This window comes from Pipra filicauda, unplaced genomic scaffold (assembly GCF_003945595.2).
Source record: "Pipra filicauda isolate LSUMZ 115617 unplaced genomic scaffold, ASM394559v2 scaffold287_size946512_pilon, whole genome shotgun sequence".
Lineage (NCBI taxonomy): Eukaryota > Metazoa > Chordata > Aves > Passeriformes > Pipridae > Pipra > Pipra filicauda.
In genome coordinates this window covers 305,203-325,281 of record NW_024104406.1, presented here as the reverse complement: position 1 = coordinate 325,281, position 20,079 = coordinate 305,203, and the positions used below count along the sequence as shown (strand labels likewise).

At 45.7% G+C, this 20,079-nt stretch overlaps 1 protein-coding gene across 7 annotated transcripts in view; it reads right to left on the bottom strand.

The window, feature by feature from the left end:
• Positions 1–20,079, bottom strand: part of ARIH1 (ariadne RBR E3 ubiquitin protein ligase 1) — a 52,064-nt gene that overhangs the window by 19,578 nt on the left and 12,407 nt on the right. For all 7 annotated transcript variants that reach the window (XM_027723807.2, XM_027723815.2, XM_027723822.2 and 4 more), the window contains exons 2-4: positions 10,453–10,520; positions 4,369–4,513; positions 232–324 (exon numbers count right to left, since the gene is read on the bottom strand). In XM_027723807.2, coding sequence (XP_027579608.1) covers positions 232–324; positions 4,369–4,513; positions 10,453–10,520 — 306 coding nt within the window. The remainder of the gene's footprint in view (positions 1–231; positions 325–4,368; positions 4,514–10,452; positions 10,521–20,079) is intronic.

Below are 20,079 nucleotides of genomic sequence, written 5' to 3'. Positions count from 1 at the left end.
TGTGGCCCTGTGCAAGATTCCTCCCCCCACCTGCACCAACCCCATGGAGTTCCCTCCAGATCCACCTGTGGCAGAGGCTACGGCCCCCAAACCTTTGGGGGCTGGGTTTTCTCTGGGTTGCTCTTCTGGATTTTTTAAACTTTACTAGGGAAGACTCTCCCTTTTCTTTCCTCCTCCTCTCCAACACCCAGAATTTCCAGAAATAAGCCACGAGGTAAGTTGACATTTTACCTGTCCCATGCCTTCCTCCATTATTTTGGTAGTTAAATATTCACTCCAGCACTGCATACAGAACTTGTGTCCACACTCTAGGCCAGTAAAGTACTGCAATGACAGAGAACACCAGGCATTGGATCATTTTATCACATGGATTCACTCCATAATTTCAATCTCCTTAGTACTGTGCAGTTCACCCATCACATCTCTCACCCCCACACCAAACTTGAGACACTATTTATTTTGCATCATCACCACTACAGAACATTGCCCAGGCAGCTTTAGTCATGCTTCCAAAGCCAGGCTCTAATCCCCAACCCCAGCAGTAAGGAAAGGTGTGGCCCATGTTTCCATCCTGCTTGCCCATTTCAATTTATCCTTGTTTTTTAGGAGTGTACACAGAGCTCTCTCCTGTTTGACTCTGGAAATCAGTCAAATAAATGCAACACTAAACAGGTCACAGTGATAGGATTATTATACAGTCTTCATTCCTCATTTTTTTTTCCACTTGACACATGTGGGTGCTGCCCAAAATCCCAGACCTCCTTAGGAAACTTCCTCCTGAAATCCAGATGCTCATCAGATGAAGACACTAGGGATCCTAATTGGCAGGTGTAAACTGCTAAATAGAACTCAATAATGATCAGCTGTCACAGACAGCAACAAGGACAACTCCATCCTTGTCTGCATCATCTGCACAGTGTGTATCAAGATTCCATCTGGGACTCAGTGGTTACACAAGGGGTGGAGAAGCAAACACTGCTGAGGAAACACTGGAATTAAGGTACTTCGGTCAGCTTAAAGTTATTTTATACCCAGAGCCAGGGGCAAGGAAAACTGTATTTAAAACACTTCACTTGTACCACTATAAGGTAATATTTGCTGGCTTAGCTTTTCAAACCATCATCTTCTCAGCCAGTGAGATAAAACCAGAACTCCACCCTGAGATACCATCAACCTGCATGAAACTCCACAGAGGAAAGGACCCGGAATCCTCTGCAGAACAGCCTGAAACAGCAGCAGGATGGTGGTAACTGAGGAAAGGGGTGTCCATTTTAAGAAAATATTCTTCCCAAACCGCCTCCTTGACCATCACAGATTTATTTTGTCCCTCCCACACGGGTGTATCAGCTGGGTTTTGCTGAGGGAAGGTGCCTGTCAGCACCTCCTTCCCACGGGCTCCCAGGCTGTGATTCACACTGGTCTGGCTCCTGCCACCAGCACAGGCTGGAACCTGTGAGCAGCAACACGGATCAGTCTGACCTGAGCAGTCACTGAAGTGAGCTGAGCACCTGAAACACAGACAACCACCCCAACAAAACCAACAAAAAAATCAGAGAGGAGGCCAACACCTGCGTGGTGCCAGGTACACCAGGCTGAACAAAGAGACCTTCCAATTCCTGAACCTTCCCTGAGCCAGCTAACGAGGGATCTGATGCTCCACAGATGCTGCTGCGCCCAAGTGACATCCCCTGGAGCTGCAGGATTATCACTGACAAGTACCAACAGCTGTAACTTTTGGGATGCCACAGCATGCAACCATCCCAAAGACAGCACTGACTTTTCCCAGAATTGAGGCTTCTCCACATGTGATGAGAAGCAAGCACAGACAAGGGGATCACCCCTTAATGAACCCAGCACTCCTGCAGCAGGCACACACGAGGAACCACCACAGAACACAAAACATCTTCATTTAAGGCTTGTTCTGATTACTTCAGGCAGGGAAAAGGTTTGCTAAATGCCCACAGAAAGGCAGCCACCACACTTCCTCCCGGGCTGCAAGGAATTCAGAGTCTCTTGACTCTTTTCTTTACTTTGAGGGAGTTCCCAATTATTTTTGGCTCAGCTGACAGCAGATGTCAAGGGAGCCAAGCAAAAGGGGTGACATAAAACCCTGAGTGCAAGGGGAGCAGGGGCTCCTGAGGCAGCCCTGGTGTCACCCCATGTGTGCTCATCACCCACAGTCTGGACAACAGCAGGGTGTTCCCAAAGACATCCCCACCCTGCAGCCTGGCCCTCCAAGGAACCTGAGGGTGGGATGCAAGAGAGGAGAGAGGCAAAGCCATGACCCTCTCATTCCTGTCTTACCAGGAAGGGTTTCACCCAAAACAACTGCTGGGACTCAGCACTGCTTGTTGGGGACACAGAGTGGGTAAAATATCTCCCTGAAGTTTTCAAACTTGCAGGGTGAGAGCATCCAATGCCTCATTTTGCTTCCCAAAACCTCAGCCCACAGTTCTTTGGAGATGACTGGAGCTACAGACACCCTGTAGACAAATACCACCTGCAGTGACCCCACGAGAGGGGGAATATTCAAGACTCTGACTTTCCTGTAATAACTGTACACTGCAAAACTTCTTAACAACTCCAAACTCTCAGCTTTCCATGGGCTGAAAGGGGAACTCAGGAAAAAAAAAATACAGATTTTATGTGGAAAAAAAAATTAGCATTGCAAGAGGATTTTCAAAGTCGAGATTTTAGGTTAGGCACTGAACATAAACATAATCCTAGAATTCGTAATTCACATCAACTAAAACAGCTTCAAAACAGATTTCAGTCACCTTTTAGACACAGACACTACAGCCTTTTCCTACAGGCTCCAACTTTTATGTGTGGCAAAGAAACAGAGGTTCCCCTCTGATGAGTCTTGACTTAACATCAACATCAGAGACAACCCTGCTCACCCGCCACTTCTCACTGGTCCAGCTAAAAATCTGCTCTTCTAACAACTGGGCCACTACTATTTTTAACATTTTATTTGAGCTACAAGCTCAGAAGTATTAGTGTGCTTTGTGTAGTTGCTGTCAGGAGCCAGAGAGCTGCTTCCCAGGCAGCACATGTACCCCCAGCAAGAGGAAAGGCCTGTCAACTCTGAGTTGTACCTCCAGCCAGCACAGCAACTACATTTAAAAGGGGAGAATAATATATTAAGAACATGACATCTAAATTTGAAGTTTCCACAAGGCCCATTTGATGTCTCCTCCCATTTTTCTCCCTCAGTCCTCCACCTATTTTCATTTAAAATGTTGCATAGCCTAAAATCACATTTATTTCCTTATTACTTAACATGGAAAGCCTGCAGTGTTTAAGCAGGATTTTAGCATAAGGTACAGGGACAAACAAATTTCTCAAGCTTGTCTTTGTTTTCAAAGCATCTTTTTATACAAGGCAAGCAACAACTCACCTTTCCAGCTACTCTCCAAAAGGCAGGTCAGTGCACACAAGGCTTAAGAGGAGACACACGAAGCCTTGTGGTTCCTGACTCAAGAGCAACAGTGACCTTTAAGGCTGAGAACGTGAGGCCTGAAACTGGGCTTTGCTCAGCTCTGCCTGATCCAGAACAACCAGGGGGCTTCACCCCCAGGCTGCTCATGAGCCCCAAAGCTCATCATGGTTCCCATCCCACCCAGAGCAGAGTGAAGCCTTTTGCCTGGAAAGGTCAGGCACGTGGTTTAGGGTGTTTTGGAGGGGCAGGACACAGCTCCCCCAGCAATGGCAGGTTCCAACCAAGGAACAATTCCTCACTGTGTCATCCTGCCTTTTGGCAAAGCCACAGATGAACCTTCCCATTTGAGCCCCTCCACTCATCTCCTTTTCTCCTGGGATCTCCCACCAGTATGTTCTGCCCCTGGGAAATCACAGCAGAGCCTGGATGTGTTATTGAAGTATGGGAATGCTTCCATTTTGTCAACAGCCACAAAAAGAAGCCCCACCATCACCCACCTAACACAAAGCAGGAGGCTGACCCAGAGCCCCAGCAGGCACTGCCACCCTCATCTCCTCCCACTGAGAGGGTGTTGTACAAACACAAGAAGATCCAGACAGCCACATTTTACTTCTGCTCAGTTTTACTCCAGACTTTCCAGTCTGACTATTTTATATCATTATTTACCACTTTTAAAAGCTCTTTCCTGCCCTGTCACTCTATTTAAGTAAATCCCTTTGCCCATCGTGCTTTCCACATATTTTTTCTTTCATGTACCATTTATTTGCACATCTCAGCTGGTATCTGAACTTGCCAAAAATCACCTGCTTGCTTTTTTCTGAGCTTTCCTACACGGCTGCCCAGGTCCCAGCACCTTCACAGGCTTTCTGCAGAATAAAGTTAAGTTTCAGATGGGAAATTTGGGGAGTTGCTGGTCAGGTACTCACCGAGTTTGGGTAGTTCAGGTAGCAGATCTGACAGGACATATCCTGGGCTGATGACCTCGTGTTCATCTGGCGTGTCCGAGATTTTTTACTTGGATTAATTACATGACACTCTGCAAAGAGCTTCTCCAAGTTGCCATCAAAGTACCTGCACGACACAAGAGAGAATGAAAATTTCACTCCCTCCTCTGTAAGTCATTTTTCCATTCTATTTGGGAGTTAAATGTTGCTTTTAGTATTTCCAACCTTGCACACCCACTACTTCTAACAAACTCTTCATTAACACACCACAGAGGAGGGTATTGGACAACTCCATCACCTCCATCTCACTTGAATTGCACAGTCCTGAAATTCAAGTACCTTCAATTCTTCAGCTGCATTTCAAGTAATTCATGATTCTCCCCCAGTGATTGCTTTGCATTATAACTCCAGGACAGGAAAACTAGAGCAAGAACATCCTACTTTGTAGTCCATCCTAAAGCACAGGTTTGAGGGCCCCAACTTCAATTCTCTTTCCAGTTTAAGCCTTCCATTTTTCCTAATATTCTAATCATCAGCCATTTGAGTATCTTTTGTCTCCAGTCAACCTGAGGTATTTTAACAACCTCCTAAAAAATACAATTTCAGGTTTACAATGCTTCCAAAGATTAGGTACCTTGTGGAAAAGAGGATGCAAAATTGGTTGGGGGGGAGAGAAAAGACCACTTTCTTTCTACTTCCTATTCCCTTAAGGGAAAAGATACTGGTTTGCTTTAAAGGCTTATAATAAAAAGCTGCTCAACCTGGGGAGGAGGACCAGATTGGAAAGAATTGTTGTTAGGCAGCTCAGCCTCTTCCCTGGATCTTTCACATCTTTCTCCAGCTGCAGCAGCTGCAAAGAACTCATTAAATCAGACAATGAACCAGCTCCATCACCTGCACACACATCCCCCAGTCAAACCCAGTCAGTCATTCCCCAGCTCCCTCACAGCACTACCCACCAACAAGACCTGACTCACAATTAAAAGATATTAATTTTCCTGCTGTTTCATATGTTTCTCGATGCAGTTCACATATTTTGGATCTTAAATTCCAGGACACTGAATTTGGGAGGAAGTGGTGAGTTCTGGCATCGCAGCATCCACGAGGCTTTGCCGCTGTTCTTCAGCCTTAGCTCAAGGGATTTAACTCAACCAAGTTATTGTGTTTGCCTTGAGGATTACATTCAGAAATCTATATATTATATTTAAATATAAGTATATAAAACTGTATATTTAGAAAATTTTAGCATGTAAATTCAGTGCAGTCCCATGACAGGGTGTATTTGTTTATTAAGAGTCGTGGATAAATATTAACTCCACAAAAGGTTTCCAACTGCTTCAACTTCCAACTGCTCTTCCAGGCAGCAGGATCAGTGCAGGACATGCTCCATTTGGGGAGAACAGACACAGCTGGGGGCTTTGCAAGGTTTGCAAGGAAATGTTTTGAAGACAAATGATGCACCTTGAATCCTGGCACTCATGGCCAGCTAAATGCTTATGGAAATACCAGAGGTATTTGTAATGGAGGGCTGGTCCTGAATATCCATGTCAGGAACTTGACTTTTTTCATCTGGAATTACTCACACCTTCTGAATACCTATGGAAAGTATTCCTCCTTCCCCATCCTGTTTTCTTTTCATGCATTCTCTTCCTGAGCAAGTAATTTCCACAACTATTTGCACGTGGTGTCTCAGACTCAAAATCGTGCTGTCGCTGGGCCACAACAACCCTAGGAAAGGCAGAAGAAAACCTGGATCTCCCTGAAAACACACAACTCCAATGGATACTCTGGAATAAAGCTCTCCAGCTGCTCCACCACTCCTTATGCAAACACACCAAGGGCTCGGTGGAAAGACTGTGCCAGTTCCTTCAGTGGTTAGGAACAAATCCCGATTCCAATCACCATCCCTTTTTCCCACTTGCTCCAGGATCACCACAGGCCATCCGTGTAGGCAGATCTCCCTTTGCCCCTCCCGTGCTCTTTGCTCCAAGGATTCCCAGGCAGCAGCTCTAACCCTTCCCTGCCACAGCAGATGAGCTCCTCGCTGACATTCCTCCCCTTCCCTGGCCCAGCAAACCTTCTCAACCACCAACTTCTGTTTCCATTCAACCTCCTTGAGCCCGAGGAGCCAAAACTAATGCAATCCCAGTCAAGATCTGACCACAATTCCTACAACTTCACCTGTCTTTCTCCTGCAGATCTCACCCAGTGCACCCCAAACCGTGTCTACCTTTCCCCAGAGCTCCTCCGTGTCAGCGGCTCCATTTTAATCTCCACTGGAAACCCCAGATTCTTTTCCATCTCTGTGTTGATGGGACCTACCATGACACTTTGTACCACTCCCATTCCTGGGATCCTCCCAGCTGTCTGGATTTTCCCCTGGATCCTCCTCTGAACCAAATGCCCCCAAACAGATTTGTGCCAAGCAAATTAATTAACGCCAACATTCATCCCAAAATTAACTGATAAGGGATTTACTAACAGGTTCCATCTAGGATCTCCAAGGATTTTGATTTTTCCTCAAGTTCCCTCTGTTAAAGGGTTGGTTCTTTGTACCTTCATCCTTATTTTCATCCTAGGGAGAAGCACAGCACCTTTAACAGCCTTTTAAATCCTCTGCCCTGCTCTCCCTTCACAATGCAGATACTGAGTAAATCCAGCTCTTCTGATACATGAGGATTTGTTATGTTAATTCTTCAAAATGCATTCTCTTCATTACTAAGTTGGGGTTTCTGCTATTTTAAAATTCATGGACAAACCAGTGAATTATTTTCAAGTCCTTCTGCTTACCAAGACCAAATCCATAACAGTCTCCAGTCTTTTTGGCAGAGGGATCAAGCTGTCAGCTCCTTTATCTTCTCAGAATTTCCTCCTGCTGTCTGTAACTGCCTAATCGCTGTTTTCTAGACATAATCAAATCCTATCCACGGGAATATCAAAGATAAAAAGCCTTTTCACTGCAAAAAACCGCTTCTAGTACACACTTTGGGATATTTACTTCCGTGAAAGAGCATTTGTGAGTGTCAGAGCATCAGAACACTCACAGTAAAAGATATCTCCACATCTAAACTCCTGCCATACACCATTTTTCACCTGTTCAGCCTCTGTTGAATAGTGTAAAGGACTTTTCTGCCCCAAGGAAAGCACCAGATACGTGGAGAAGAGTCAGTCTGGGCCATCCTGGCATCCCTCCTCTGCTCAGAGGGAACAGGGATGTTGCCCACCAAGATAAGCACCTGTAAGGAGCTGCTGCTCTGCCTGTGCCTCCAGGGATGAAATCAGGCCTTGGGTACACGCTGAGACACTTGGCTTTCAACAAAATGACCAGGGAAGGCACATAAAGCAGGAAAGCTGCATTTTAGTCTCTTCATTATGAGGAGGTTCATCCCCAAAACTCCCCTCAGGAGGGATGGACACCATGGGCCACAGGAAAATTGGAAGGTAATCAAGATGAAGTTCAAAGCTGAAGCACCTCCTTCAGGCTCCACCTGAGGTTCCCTGATCATTCTGCACCTGCTGCTCTCCTGTCTATGGGAATCAAGCCTATGAGGCAAACTGTCAAAATATTTGACATCTTTCTTCTCCAAAAAACATGCAGCATATCAGAGGCTGAACTTGAGTACTTCTTCCACTACCCACTTCCATCCTACAAACGAATCCGCTCCAACCCCCCAGAGTCTTGCTTTCCAACACAAATAATTAGTGTTTCACCAGTGGGACAGGGCAGTTTTTAATTGTGGCTGTTACTCCATGGTAGGTGGACCTGTAGCACATCTGCCCTCTCACCACCACCGTGCAATTATTCCATGACAAAGCTGGCCCAGACAGTAACAACCTGCTCATTAAAAATACGCGTAACCAGGCTAAAAAAAAAAAAAAAGTGGTTTAAAACATGGAAATTTTCATGTCACGAGCTCAGAGCTCACCACTTATCCAAAAAGAAGCCACTTTGTTTGTGTGCTTTACTCCAGGCCAGGTTTGATAAGTACTGCTGTACAACCTGCTGTGAGGTTGTGCTGACTCACCATGAGCTAAGGTAGAACAGGCACTGACATGGTACTGTAAACACACACCACTCAACAACAGGGACTGTCGAGTAAAATCCATGTTTTGGGGGTTCCCCCCCACCACCTTAAACTTCACCTATCAGCACAGCAATCACAAAACCCTCCTGAGCACTATGAGCTTTAACACAGCTGAGCACTCCAAAGGATTTCATGGAAGTTATTTGGTGAAGAAGTGACAGAAGGCAACACCAGGTACTCCAGAGATCACGTTTTAGTGTTTTTCTAACACAACAGGACAGCAATGAGCACCAAAACTGTGACCAGTGTGCAACACCTCTGCATAAGCAAGGGTCATGCATTACATTATTCACAGGGGTAATCCTATAGAATTAAGGTAAGTATTTTAATGAGTATGTTTACCTGGGGATTTGTAACTATTAATGGGTACTTAAAGTGTTTTATTGAAAACTGTAAAAGCTTTAACAAAAGCAGCTCACATGGAACCGGCTGACACCTCCCTTTGAAAAAAAACACAGCCTAATTTTTATTTTTTAAATTGATGGCAGCCTTAAACAAGCTTTCAATGAGAAGGGACAAAATCTACTGAATAAAGGGATGACATTTCAGTTACACTCGTGGAGAGGCATCTCACAGGGAGATGGAGGCAGCCAAGGAGGGTGAACTTTAGCCTGACCAAGAGAACCAGCCCAAGAAACTCAAACAAAGAAGTGGACACACATTGCAGAGCAGGAACTAAATCAGAATGTTGAACAGCTGCAGCCAGAGTTAAATAGTGGCTATATTTGTAACACAAAGGTTTCAGACTTCCAACATAAACTCAAAGAGGTCAATCTCAGGAAAATAAAGCAAGGACTAGAAAGCTGTAAAAAAAACATAATCACTTCAGAAAAAGAAAAAATCTAGGTTAAACAAAACAGAAGAGATACCTGAGCACCATCACTGAAAATATTCTACAAAGGGGGCTAAAGGTGTCCTAAATCCATTAGCCCAGGATAGCAGAAATATTTATACTCCAAAATAATTACTAACAGTCTGAAAACCTGTTGCTCCTCCTTCCCTGGGTGACAGAGCACCCAACTACAGGGCCTGAGATAAGTGACATTTATCATTCATCCCACCACCAATTGCTCCTGGTTTACAACCACAGAGCTGCCATCTTCCCATTCCCTGATCATCAGGCAAAGGAAATGGTAATTAAGAGAAAGTCAAACAAACAATCCAACCAGGCCCTGAGTCCTTCTGCCCTCACTACCCACTCACTGGCCACTTAACACTTGTTAAGATGAGCAAAGACCATAACAACCAGTAAGACCCTTTACAGTCTTTACTGCTCCTTCTGGTCCACATTAATTCTCCCCCCAGCTTCTGAAGTAAACTGATTTCTCCAGCTCCCTTAACTCTCTTCAACACCAACAGTGGCATTGAAAAAACCCCAGTGCAGCTGGATTTGGCCTCCACTGTGCAACAACAAACTATAAAAAGTACTTTTACCAGCAACATTCCCCAAATGGGAATCAAAGATGAGAAATAAGCATAAAACGCTCTGCTCTGAGGGGGAGGGAGAGGCAAAAATCAAGCCATTAGTTACACACACACTGAAGAAAACCTGAGAGCTGCAGAGATGAAGACAAGGCAGGAACATTATCAGTCAGAAGCAATTTCGTCTTGGCCAGACTAGTAAATAAACATGTCAGGAATACACATGCCAGCATGACAGGCAAGAGCAGCGAAACCCAAACCCAAAACACTTGCAAGATAACAGGAACCTGTTCCTGCTTGCTTTTTTCCAGAGCCTGTCCAAATGCTGTGCCTGTATGTGCTCAAACTGGAAATCCCTCTTTCCAATGGGCAACTTCCACGACTTCTAACTCTAACAGGCATTAATAATATTTAGACAAGGAGGAACATTTAGAAAGGGGGAACATTTAGAGCTTACACAAGAGATTCTCCTGCCACACACACCGTGCATCCCTCCAGCCTCACATTAACCCAGGAATAAACATTTCCTGCAGGTCTGAAGCACAAGGTGGCTGCTTACCTCTCCATCAGCTTCTCCTTATCCCAGTTGAAATGGCTAAGCAGTATTCGAGTAATAGTCGCTGGATTCTGGAGAAAGAAAAGAGAACCAATCATTAATTGAGTAACCAAACTGGTATGAGAACACCAAGCAGAGTTTTGAATAGGCAAAGGGAAAATCAGTGGGTCTGACAGCAATATCTGTGCACACAATACATGGTTACTATCATAAGCTGGACTTGACAGATAGAAAAATAAAAAAACCCACTTCTGTAAATCCAAGTGTCTATATAAAATGAAAATTGGGCTGAAAACTTAAGGAACAGGTCAGTTACTGCAACCACATGAGGTGATTAAGTGCCACCATCTCCACACCCAGTGTGCCCACACAATGGAACCCCAGGATGTCTGTAAAATGCAGGACAGGCTGATTTCCATCCATCCTACCCATTTTTACCACAACCTCCACACTACCTGCAGAGCAAGAATATTCCTTGTTTGTCCCAGCCCTGACCACCAAAACACTTGGGCTGAAAACTCTCCCAGAACACAAGTGTAAGATGACAAAGTCCTTGGAATTTCCTAAATGTTCCCAAAGCACAAGATCCAGAAAATACTCACAGAGTCACATAGCTAAGGAAAGAAATACAGCCTAGAAAGGTCAGAAATAGGATGGAAAATAAAAGCTGATTTTCACTTGTGTACAAGTTTTTCTTCCAAGTAAATCTGTACCACCAGCCAAGGGTTTGGTTATATGAGCTGGGAAACACAATGAACCACACAGCTTCTGTTACACCCCAGAACCATGGTTTAGCTCCCTAAATCCACACTCTGGGCTCAGTTTTAGGACCATTTCCATGCAAGGGAGACAAGAGCAGCCCCTGAGAGCTGCTGTGTGTACTTTGCCATCTGACACCAAAATGGAAGTTTGCCCGAGGGCCAATGTTCAATGGATGCTCTGAAGCTGTTGAAAAGTAGGACAGAAACCAGCAATGTGATTTCCTGAGCCCTCCAGCTACAGCCCCAACGTGGAGCTGCCAAAAGCCAATGCTGTCCCCCACGGCAGCGATCCCACCCCATCCCTGCACGCCCTGTGCTCACCAGTCCATCCCAGTACAGCCATTTTTATGCTGCAATGCCGCAAATACTGGCTCAGAAACTGATTTTCTCTTTACCTTTAAGTTGGTTTTTCATGGAATCAGTTCCCCAATCTGTTTGATTGCCTGACCACACAAGCAGCTGCATTAGCACGAGGGGAAAGCAGGGCAGCATCTCTCACCACCACCACCAACAAAATCTTCTCTGAAATAAAGCCCTCGGGTGAAAACGTAAGCACAAAGAATAGTCTTGTGGTTCATACTATAAAAAGTGACACTCCTCTCCTTCTGCAGCGTGTTCTGACTCTTATTAATGCCAGCACAGATTGTTTAAGGCCAAATTAAGAATTTTTCCAGCTTAAAAAGCCCATGTGAACAAAAGCAGCTTCGGAAAGGTTAGACCAGCTGGGATGGCAAATCTCCACAGCATAGGGCAGAAAATACCAGAAATGGGGATTGCCAAAACACAGTGTGGTGAAAATGTGGTCCCAGTCCATATCTGAACCAGTCTCCCAGGTGATGTGGATCCAAGCCCTTCACTGTGATTCATGAGGTGCCTGGTTGACAGTCACATGCCACCAGTTTTCCAACAGCATCCATCCCTGATCCAGAGACGGGGGCAAGCAGTTCAACTGTTCCAAGTCAACAGTCCTGCCAACAAGAAGCTGTATGGGAATTTAAAGATCTCTTTCACCAAAAGGCTCCTGCAGCAGCCTCTTTCAGGGTTTAGTTTTTGATCTTTCCAGGTTATTTTGCATTTGGGGTCTCCACAACACCTTTTCCTGTAACTCTGTATTGTGTAGCAGTACCAAAAGGAGCTCTTAAAAGCTCACTTAGACACAATTCCTAGAGCAATTTAATCAAAGATGAAAATACACCTCAGTAAATAAACCAATCTTATCTCTAGATTATCTTGGTTATGATACCAGCACCTATAACTCTAAATTACGAGTTTCAGACAGCAAAGCACACAGCTCTTCAACACAAGGAGCCTTCACTCAGCCCAGAGATCTGCCAGGTATACACAGAAACACTTCCTTAATTTCTCAAGCAACAGCACTAAGAGAGCTTTAATTAAAATCAGCCTGAAGTCTTGTCCTACCTTCTGCCACAGCAGCCCACTTGGCCACTTATTAAGGCTTCTGGGAACACCTATTAATCACTTAATAGGCTGAGAGGCAGCTGAGGTAGTGGTCTCTGGCTGACTTTTTAAAAAGACAGAAGGTTCCCCCTGCACTGCAGGATAAGTTATGGCACATTAATAAGGAACTCGAGTGGTCTGCAGTGATTATTAAGCACAACAAGGCAGATCCAGCAAATGCCACTCACCAAAGGACACGTGGCCATGAAGAACAAGAGGGTTTCATTTGTGGCTTCTCCAATTTCCCAACACATTGGCACCACAGCTTTCCAAAACAAGATTCCCTAGGTCAGATCCCCCCAGGTATCCCAGCAGTGCAATGTCAGCGTACAAAGCATGTTATTTAGGATTATACTGTATTATCACCTTCTCCTGCCTTGCTGGGCTCCAGCTTCCTCCAGCTACAGGTTCAACATGTTCATTTAAAAAAGAAAAGGAGACACCAGCAGCATGACAAGCTCCTACCAGAAATAGCTGGGCTGCCTGCTTTTGCTGCCTGCCACATCCAAGATGTGGTATTTAAAACTAAACTGCTTGTTTAATGGATACAGGAGGCCAGGATTAACACAGCCGTGCCCTTGCTCATCCCTGCAGAGTTACAACCTCAACTGGCAGCACACAGGGAACACGGGAGACGGGGAGGGAGGCAGCTGGGAGACAAATTACAGCTAAAAACAAATGCCAAAACCTCTGGCACGAAGGACTGTTGCAATTTAAGGCCAGACAGACCATCGGGGTACCAGGAACAGCCGCTCCGCAGGAATCACCCACGTGTGCACACTCTCCTCACCATTATTGGAGAGCAGGGTTGGAGGAGTCAGCCACAGCACCCACCCCAGCCAGAGGTGTGTCCTGGACCTTGGGCATACAGGACACCAAAATACTGTGATGTTTCAACACCAGTTCTGCTCCAGCCCTTCATCAACACTGCGCTGCTGCACGAGCCCCCAGCCATCGCTTCAGACGCTCCCGCTGCGAAAATTAATGGAATATTTAAACAACACTGTGTTCCACAGCACTGGGATGGTGCAGCCTCTGCTCTGCAGCTGCTGGGCTTCTCCTCTGGCACAGGGGATTACTGCCTACGACTAACACCACCAAGATTAGTTATGAACAGGCTACGCTGCTGCTCAGACGGGATTACTCCCGGGGCTCGGAGCGTGTGCTCCTACTAAGGCTATTTTCTGTTTACAAAGAGGAATTTTCCTAAGGAAAGCAGCCAGAAACGGACAGCGAGCGAAGGAACAGCCAACATGACCGTGCTCTGATGAAAGCTGAACCAGCACATCTCCCTTACAACAGCACCTATTAAATTTTACATGTCGGAGCCGAGGCGCTTTGCCTGGAGCCGAGGGCAGCGAGCCTGTTGATATCCAGATAGGAACAAACCCGAGGAAAGCAGCCATTTTGTCGAAAATCTCCGGGCACTTCAAAAGATTCCCTAACAAAACACTCCGAATAAAGCTCCGTCCAGAGAGAAACACACTCAGTCCTTCAGCAGGGGCTTTATATGTATTTTTTTAGGCTAACAAAGGAGCCAAGTCCCAAATGTGCTTCAAACAGATCCCACTCCACCACAGCTTTTCACTGGAGGTATTTACATTTACTGTCCTTATCTATGTTGCCATGCTCCAGCACACCAATGCAAGCAGGAGATACGGCCCTGCAAAAGTCTGGACTTCTCCAAAGAAGCATTATTAATTCAAATAAAACTCCTTAATTTAATAGAATTTAATTCAACTGGAAGCTTGGTCACTGATACGAGTTAGAATTCTTTTTTGCTGTCAAAATAAGAAAGCATGAATTGGAAGGAGGAACCTGGATGCACTTAAATGATAAATGAATTATAAATTAAATATTATTAGGACATTAGCTTAAATCAGAATTTCCAAGTAGCCCAATTTGCTGAATGACAGTTTGGAGCACTCGATCCATTCATGTTTCCATCCATCAAGACGAGCTGCACAGTTAATTCTTGCTGTTATTACCAAGAAAAGCACATTTTACAGTTCAGCTTCTCCTCACACACTGGGAGGAAGCTCCTGGTTCACTTTCAGCATTCATGGCAAACAAAAACCATTTGAGAACAACTTAACCTCGGTTCTCCAGCAAAATCCTTTCCCACCTCCTCGAGACACGGTATCCATAAATTCTTTGTTTTGTTTCTTTCCATGTCATGCCTGGTTTTGTTTTCTACACGTGGCAGCTTCTGCATTTCAACAGCTTTACTCCCAACTGCAGCACCTCCATCCCAACAGCAGAGGTTTTTACAGCACTCAGGGTTTGATTCTGCTTCCACTTGGGTTTTCTACACTCTGGAAACACTGGCTTTGCCCAAGCCTCAGACACCTGTGACCAGTGCACACCTCAGCAATGTCCACTGCCATATTCCATGGGGGCATTAGTGACACAAAACAGGATTTAAATTCCCCAGCGGAAGGGAACTGATGGTTTCCCACCGGCTGACAGCAAAGACGGAGAGTTTTGCTTGGTGGAGGAGCAAAGAGCCATCAAAAGCTAATGCTGGCCTGAAACCAAGCAGCACAAACATCTGCTCCAGTGGCACCTGGGGACAGGGTGTCACCACCACTGTAAATATTTAACAGCCAAAACCCCAGTGTTTGCAACAGGAGAGCACCAAGTGGAAATTCCCGCTGCCCTCCGAGCACACGCAGGATCACACAGGATCACACAGCATCTCCAAAGCTCGTCACGTGCACACCGTGCCAGGGGGAAGAGCTGATAAATAACCTACATGTCACGTTTTAGGGGAGCAGGGAGAGCAGGAGCAGCCTCACCATGGGAGGGATGTGACCAACACCACACACCAGGCACCAAACAGCTGCTCCGTCAGGTAATACCCAAGTGGGCACCGGCCCCAAATTCTGCAGTCACCAGGTCTCTGCTCTTCACTTGCACCTCTCCCAGCTCCATACAGGTAACCTCAGACATCAACAGACATCTAGAAGGTGGTTTAGGTCAGCTTTTAGCTGTTAAAACACATCACAGTACAACCCTCAGTGCAAGGTTTGCGCTGTTCTGTCAGTGCACTGTGAGACCATCTGTGGAGATCCATTCACATCCATTCTTTGCAGACACAATTACAGGAAATCTTACAATCACAGAAGCTCATTTCTAGCAGCTTAATAAAACTCCCAGGAATCCAAAGTAGAAGATGAGATCTAAGTGCTGAGTACTTCCAGGACGTGATCTCCTTAAACTTGCCAGTTTTTAACCACCACCAGTGGAGCACTCTGAGAAGCTGCTGGAAAACTTGTGTGTAATCTAATATTCCCTGGCTCCATTACAGCCAGAACATCAGAAGGCTGCTGTGGGAAGAGGAGGACAGCAGCTAAACAGGTCAGTCTGCCACCACCCAGCCACCCTCTCTCCTCTGCCATCCCCTGAGGCCTGGCAGGGAATCACATTTCTGCCATTGGCCTGGTTTATGGGGACAGCACAACTGCAGGTGGATCTGAGAAACTCCTCACCTTCCAAACTCCTGTTATAGACCATAACAACAAAATCAGTGCTGCTCATTCTCTACACACCCACTGAGGGGATGGTCTTTGCATCCCACATCCCACTGAAGCCACACGAAATGAGTTTTTTGAGTTTGAGCACTGAACCACCCAAAAACATACCTGTTTCCTGCCACTGGCATTTCCAAACAACTCCACACCGAGCCAGGCTACTCCCTGTGACTGTTGTCATCTGCTGTCCTCCGTGTGGCATTTGCCACCTCACTCTAACTTCCCATTAACACATCCACTGCCTTCAGCTTCGACACCCATCCTCTCCTTAGCTCCCGACATCTTTCTTCATCTCATTAACTTCCCTTCACACATCATCTCCTAATTCTGAAAATTAAGTTTTACAGAATTACTGAATTAGAACCATTACGTGATAGCACCAAATGGCAGCTCGATCTGATGATCTCAGTTTGTAGTAACTTATCTGCACTTACTGAGCGTTTCCAGCTCTGATGAACATACGCTCTTCTAGCAGGGGAAGATAATAAAAGGCAACTTTGGAGAAAACTCTATTACTTCAGTTAATTGGTTCAAGAGACAGAAATGAAGCAGTCAGCTGCTTTACATTTTCTCTGAGCCTTTTGGAAAGCTTTCAGGTTAATGATTAGGAGCTGCAATGAAGAGCCATTGTCTAACACAGCTTTTAAAATCAGAAAAAAATACTAAAGCAACAACCCCGGGATGAATTAGCAAATTTGGAAATGCAAAAACTGAATTCACACTGTAATACTTCTAAATAAAAAGAAGATGGGATGGATCTGCCCTGCTGCTCTCAGACGACTGCAGAAGCTTCAACAAATTGAAAACAATCAGGGAAGGCATCTTCCAACACTTCAGCTATGCTTGCTTCCACACCAGGAGATCTAGGGTTTGATGACAGAGAGACATTAACCCTTATTTTATACATTTAAGAACATTTTGATTTCTCCTTCCTTTTGCTACAGTTCTGGAGTGTGAAGTTGGCCCTTTACAGAGCACAGACCCACAGGTCGGAGCTGATATTTTACTGCCCACGGCAGCAGTATCACCCCAAGTACTTCCTTTCTTCTGGTGTCTCCCAGCACAAGAAATCCCAGCACATGAGCAAAAGCTCAGTAAATCTGGGTAAGCAACATAAGCCACAGCTCCAGTTTCCGGAGTTGCTGCCGTACTGGGAACTGGAGTGGGATCACATGGGTGCCAGAGTACGCTTCAGAACGGGTTTATTCAACCCATTGCCTCCCACTCATGGATCTGCAAAGACTTGCCTTAAAAGAGTAGGAGAAGGCGATGGCATCATTTCCATAGAATTCTCCCAGTTTACTATTTCAGCAGCTCTGTAATGTCTCCTCTCCCGCCGCAGAGGAAGCCCAGAGCCCACAGCGCTGGGGACACGGAGAGAGAAGGACCCCCAAAAAAGCTTTGGCCACCCAGAATGGAAAGGACCAGATCCAAGAGTCAGAGTCCCTGCTAACCACCAATTTCCCCCTCACACCAAACCTCCAGTGCTGTAGAGCTGCTCTGATATGCTGAGAATCCATGAACTAGAAACAGGTATTTAGGAAAAGCACTAGCAGACCCGTGTGTCCCAATCCCAAACGACACACAGTCACCTCCCCTGCCCACCCACAGAACACTGCTCCCACAACCAGGGCCCACAAAGTGTATTTCAACTCCTTCCCTCTTGATACCACTGCTCTTCCAGACCCCCAGTCTCTGCTTTTCCTCTTCTATCCTACATGACCCCAACCCTATTAAACTCTTCATCCCAGCACACTTAGTTTGGACCAGTCACATAGTCCCTGCATTGTTCCAACACAGGGACCACAAACATACCCAGCACCATCAGACAGGAAAAACTTGGTTTTCTCCAGATCACAAGCACCCCAATGGCAGAAAGAAGCAACATTTGATACTGTCAGTTCTGCACAATCTCTACTAGAAAACCACATGGGGATGGTTTCAATTCTTGTCTCAGAGCAATGTAACAACTCACCAATGCCTGGCTTCAATAAAGTACATTATGCTGCTTCAAGAGGAAAGCAAAAGCACATTTTGCCACAGAAAGAAACGATGCTGAATGAAGGCAGAGTTTAGTGACTGGCAATAGGTACCAAAACACCTCAGCTTAGCCCAAGAGCAGGGGTGATAAATCCCCTTACACGAGACTTCAGAGAGGCCAAGGAAGACTCCAATCACCCAGAATGGCCCAGCTACTCACCAGCTCTATTTCTGCCTGAGATGAAGTAACAGCTACTCAGATTATTTTAACCTGAAACAGGGCAGTAACTGGGCAGGACCAGACCAAGGACAAACAGCTCAGACAGTATTTATTTCAGCAGCAACACGAGCTCACTCAACCCCCCTGGTTCCTGGACCTGCCACGGGCCGGTGGGTGACGGGAGCACAAGGGAAGCAGACACAGGAACTGACCCAGGGAAGGGGGTCACTGGTTTATTTTAACCCAGGACAGGATCACCGTGTGGCCAAACAGCTCAGCTGGCACAACTCGGACAACACAGACTTGCTTCCAAGAATTTTATCTCAGTCTGCCAAGAGCCCTGTGTCAGGCATGTTAAAGTTGGGTCTTGTCCATGTCAACAGCCCCCCAAATCTTCCTGACTTAAAACTATAAATTAAATTATACTGGTGTATAGTTTGATGCAAGCTATAGCCAGATGCTCCACTTTTTTCCTCTGTTATCCCACCAGCTACAAAGAGCAGGACTAGTCCTCTCTACCTCACTCTCTGGGGGTTGTATTCACCTGAGCTATCAAGCCTCAGATTTCGATAGTAAACTGTGGCAGTACTGCCACTATCTACAATGACATGTCGTCAGCGTAACCACGTGAGCCCAACAAGACAGAAATACACTTTATTTTTTTTAAGGTCTTTGTATTAGTCAAAGTTGGAAAGACTGGAAGTGGCATATGTCAGGTCAGCTATCCATCAAGTTGATAAAAGGCAAACAAGCCAAAGCACTACATTTGGGTTTCAGGGGAACGGTGTGTTCAGTGACTCAACTCCTGAGTGACCTGTGAGATTTTGGGGAAGCACAGTTCTGCTGATATGAGCTCCAGAAACTCTCCTGTTCAGAGGCAGGAACAGATGTTAAAGGAATATAGCTGAAAGAGGAACTTTACATCTGCTTTTTTTTTTCCCTTTAAATCATTCTGTACAAGTCTTATGGAGTCCCAAAAAAGCTTTCCCTGCTCTTTTCCCTCACTCCTATCGGTACATTGACTTTGCTCTTCCACCAGTCAGCACTGTCTACTGCCAGGTTCTGGTTCAGGGCTGTGCCCACATCCTGGGCTCTATAAATCTGTAGGAGATTGGCACTGTTCCTCCCCATCAGGGAGGAAAACTGCTGGCTCTGGCAGCTCCCACTTCCAGCAGCTCCTGCAGTGTAAAAACAGGCCACTTTAGCCCTGGCCAGTGAATGACTTTCACAGAGAAGTCCTGGGTACTGCTGACCAGGATTTTGTATGTCTTCAGGAAAACAGAACTTGGCTTTTGCTGCTCTGAGAATGCTCAGAGGCATCACCTGGTCCAGGGACACGGTGTGGGCAGTGTTAGGAGGGTGCTATGAGCAGATCAGTGGAGGTATCAGAAGTAACCTGGATAAATACTGATGCCACGGCAGACTTGAAATGTTTAGAAGAAATCATGCAAACTCTGAGAGGATGAGGATGTTCTTCTGACTCTCAATATCACAGTTATACTGAGAAGGGTAAACTCCTGATAACTTGTGTTCTTTTTCCACAGACAGTTTCCACAGCAGGTCTGTCTGTAGGCTCCAGTGTGCACCAACAAAACAACTAATTGAGTTTCTCTGGGTTAAGTTTTCTACATTCTCTGCAAAGGGCTCTCAAATTGTCCTTTTCCTGGTCTCAAAGGTC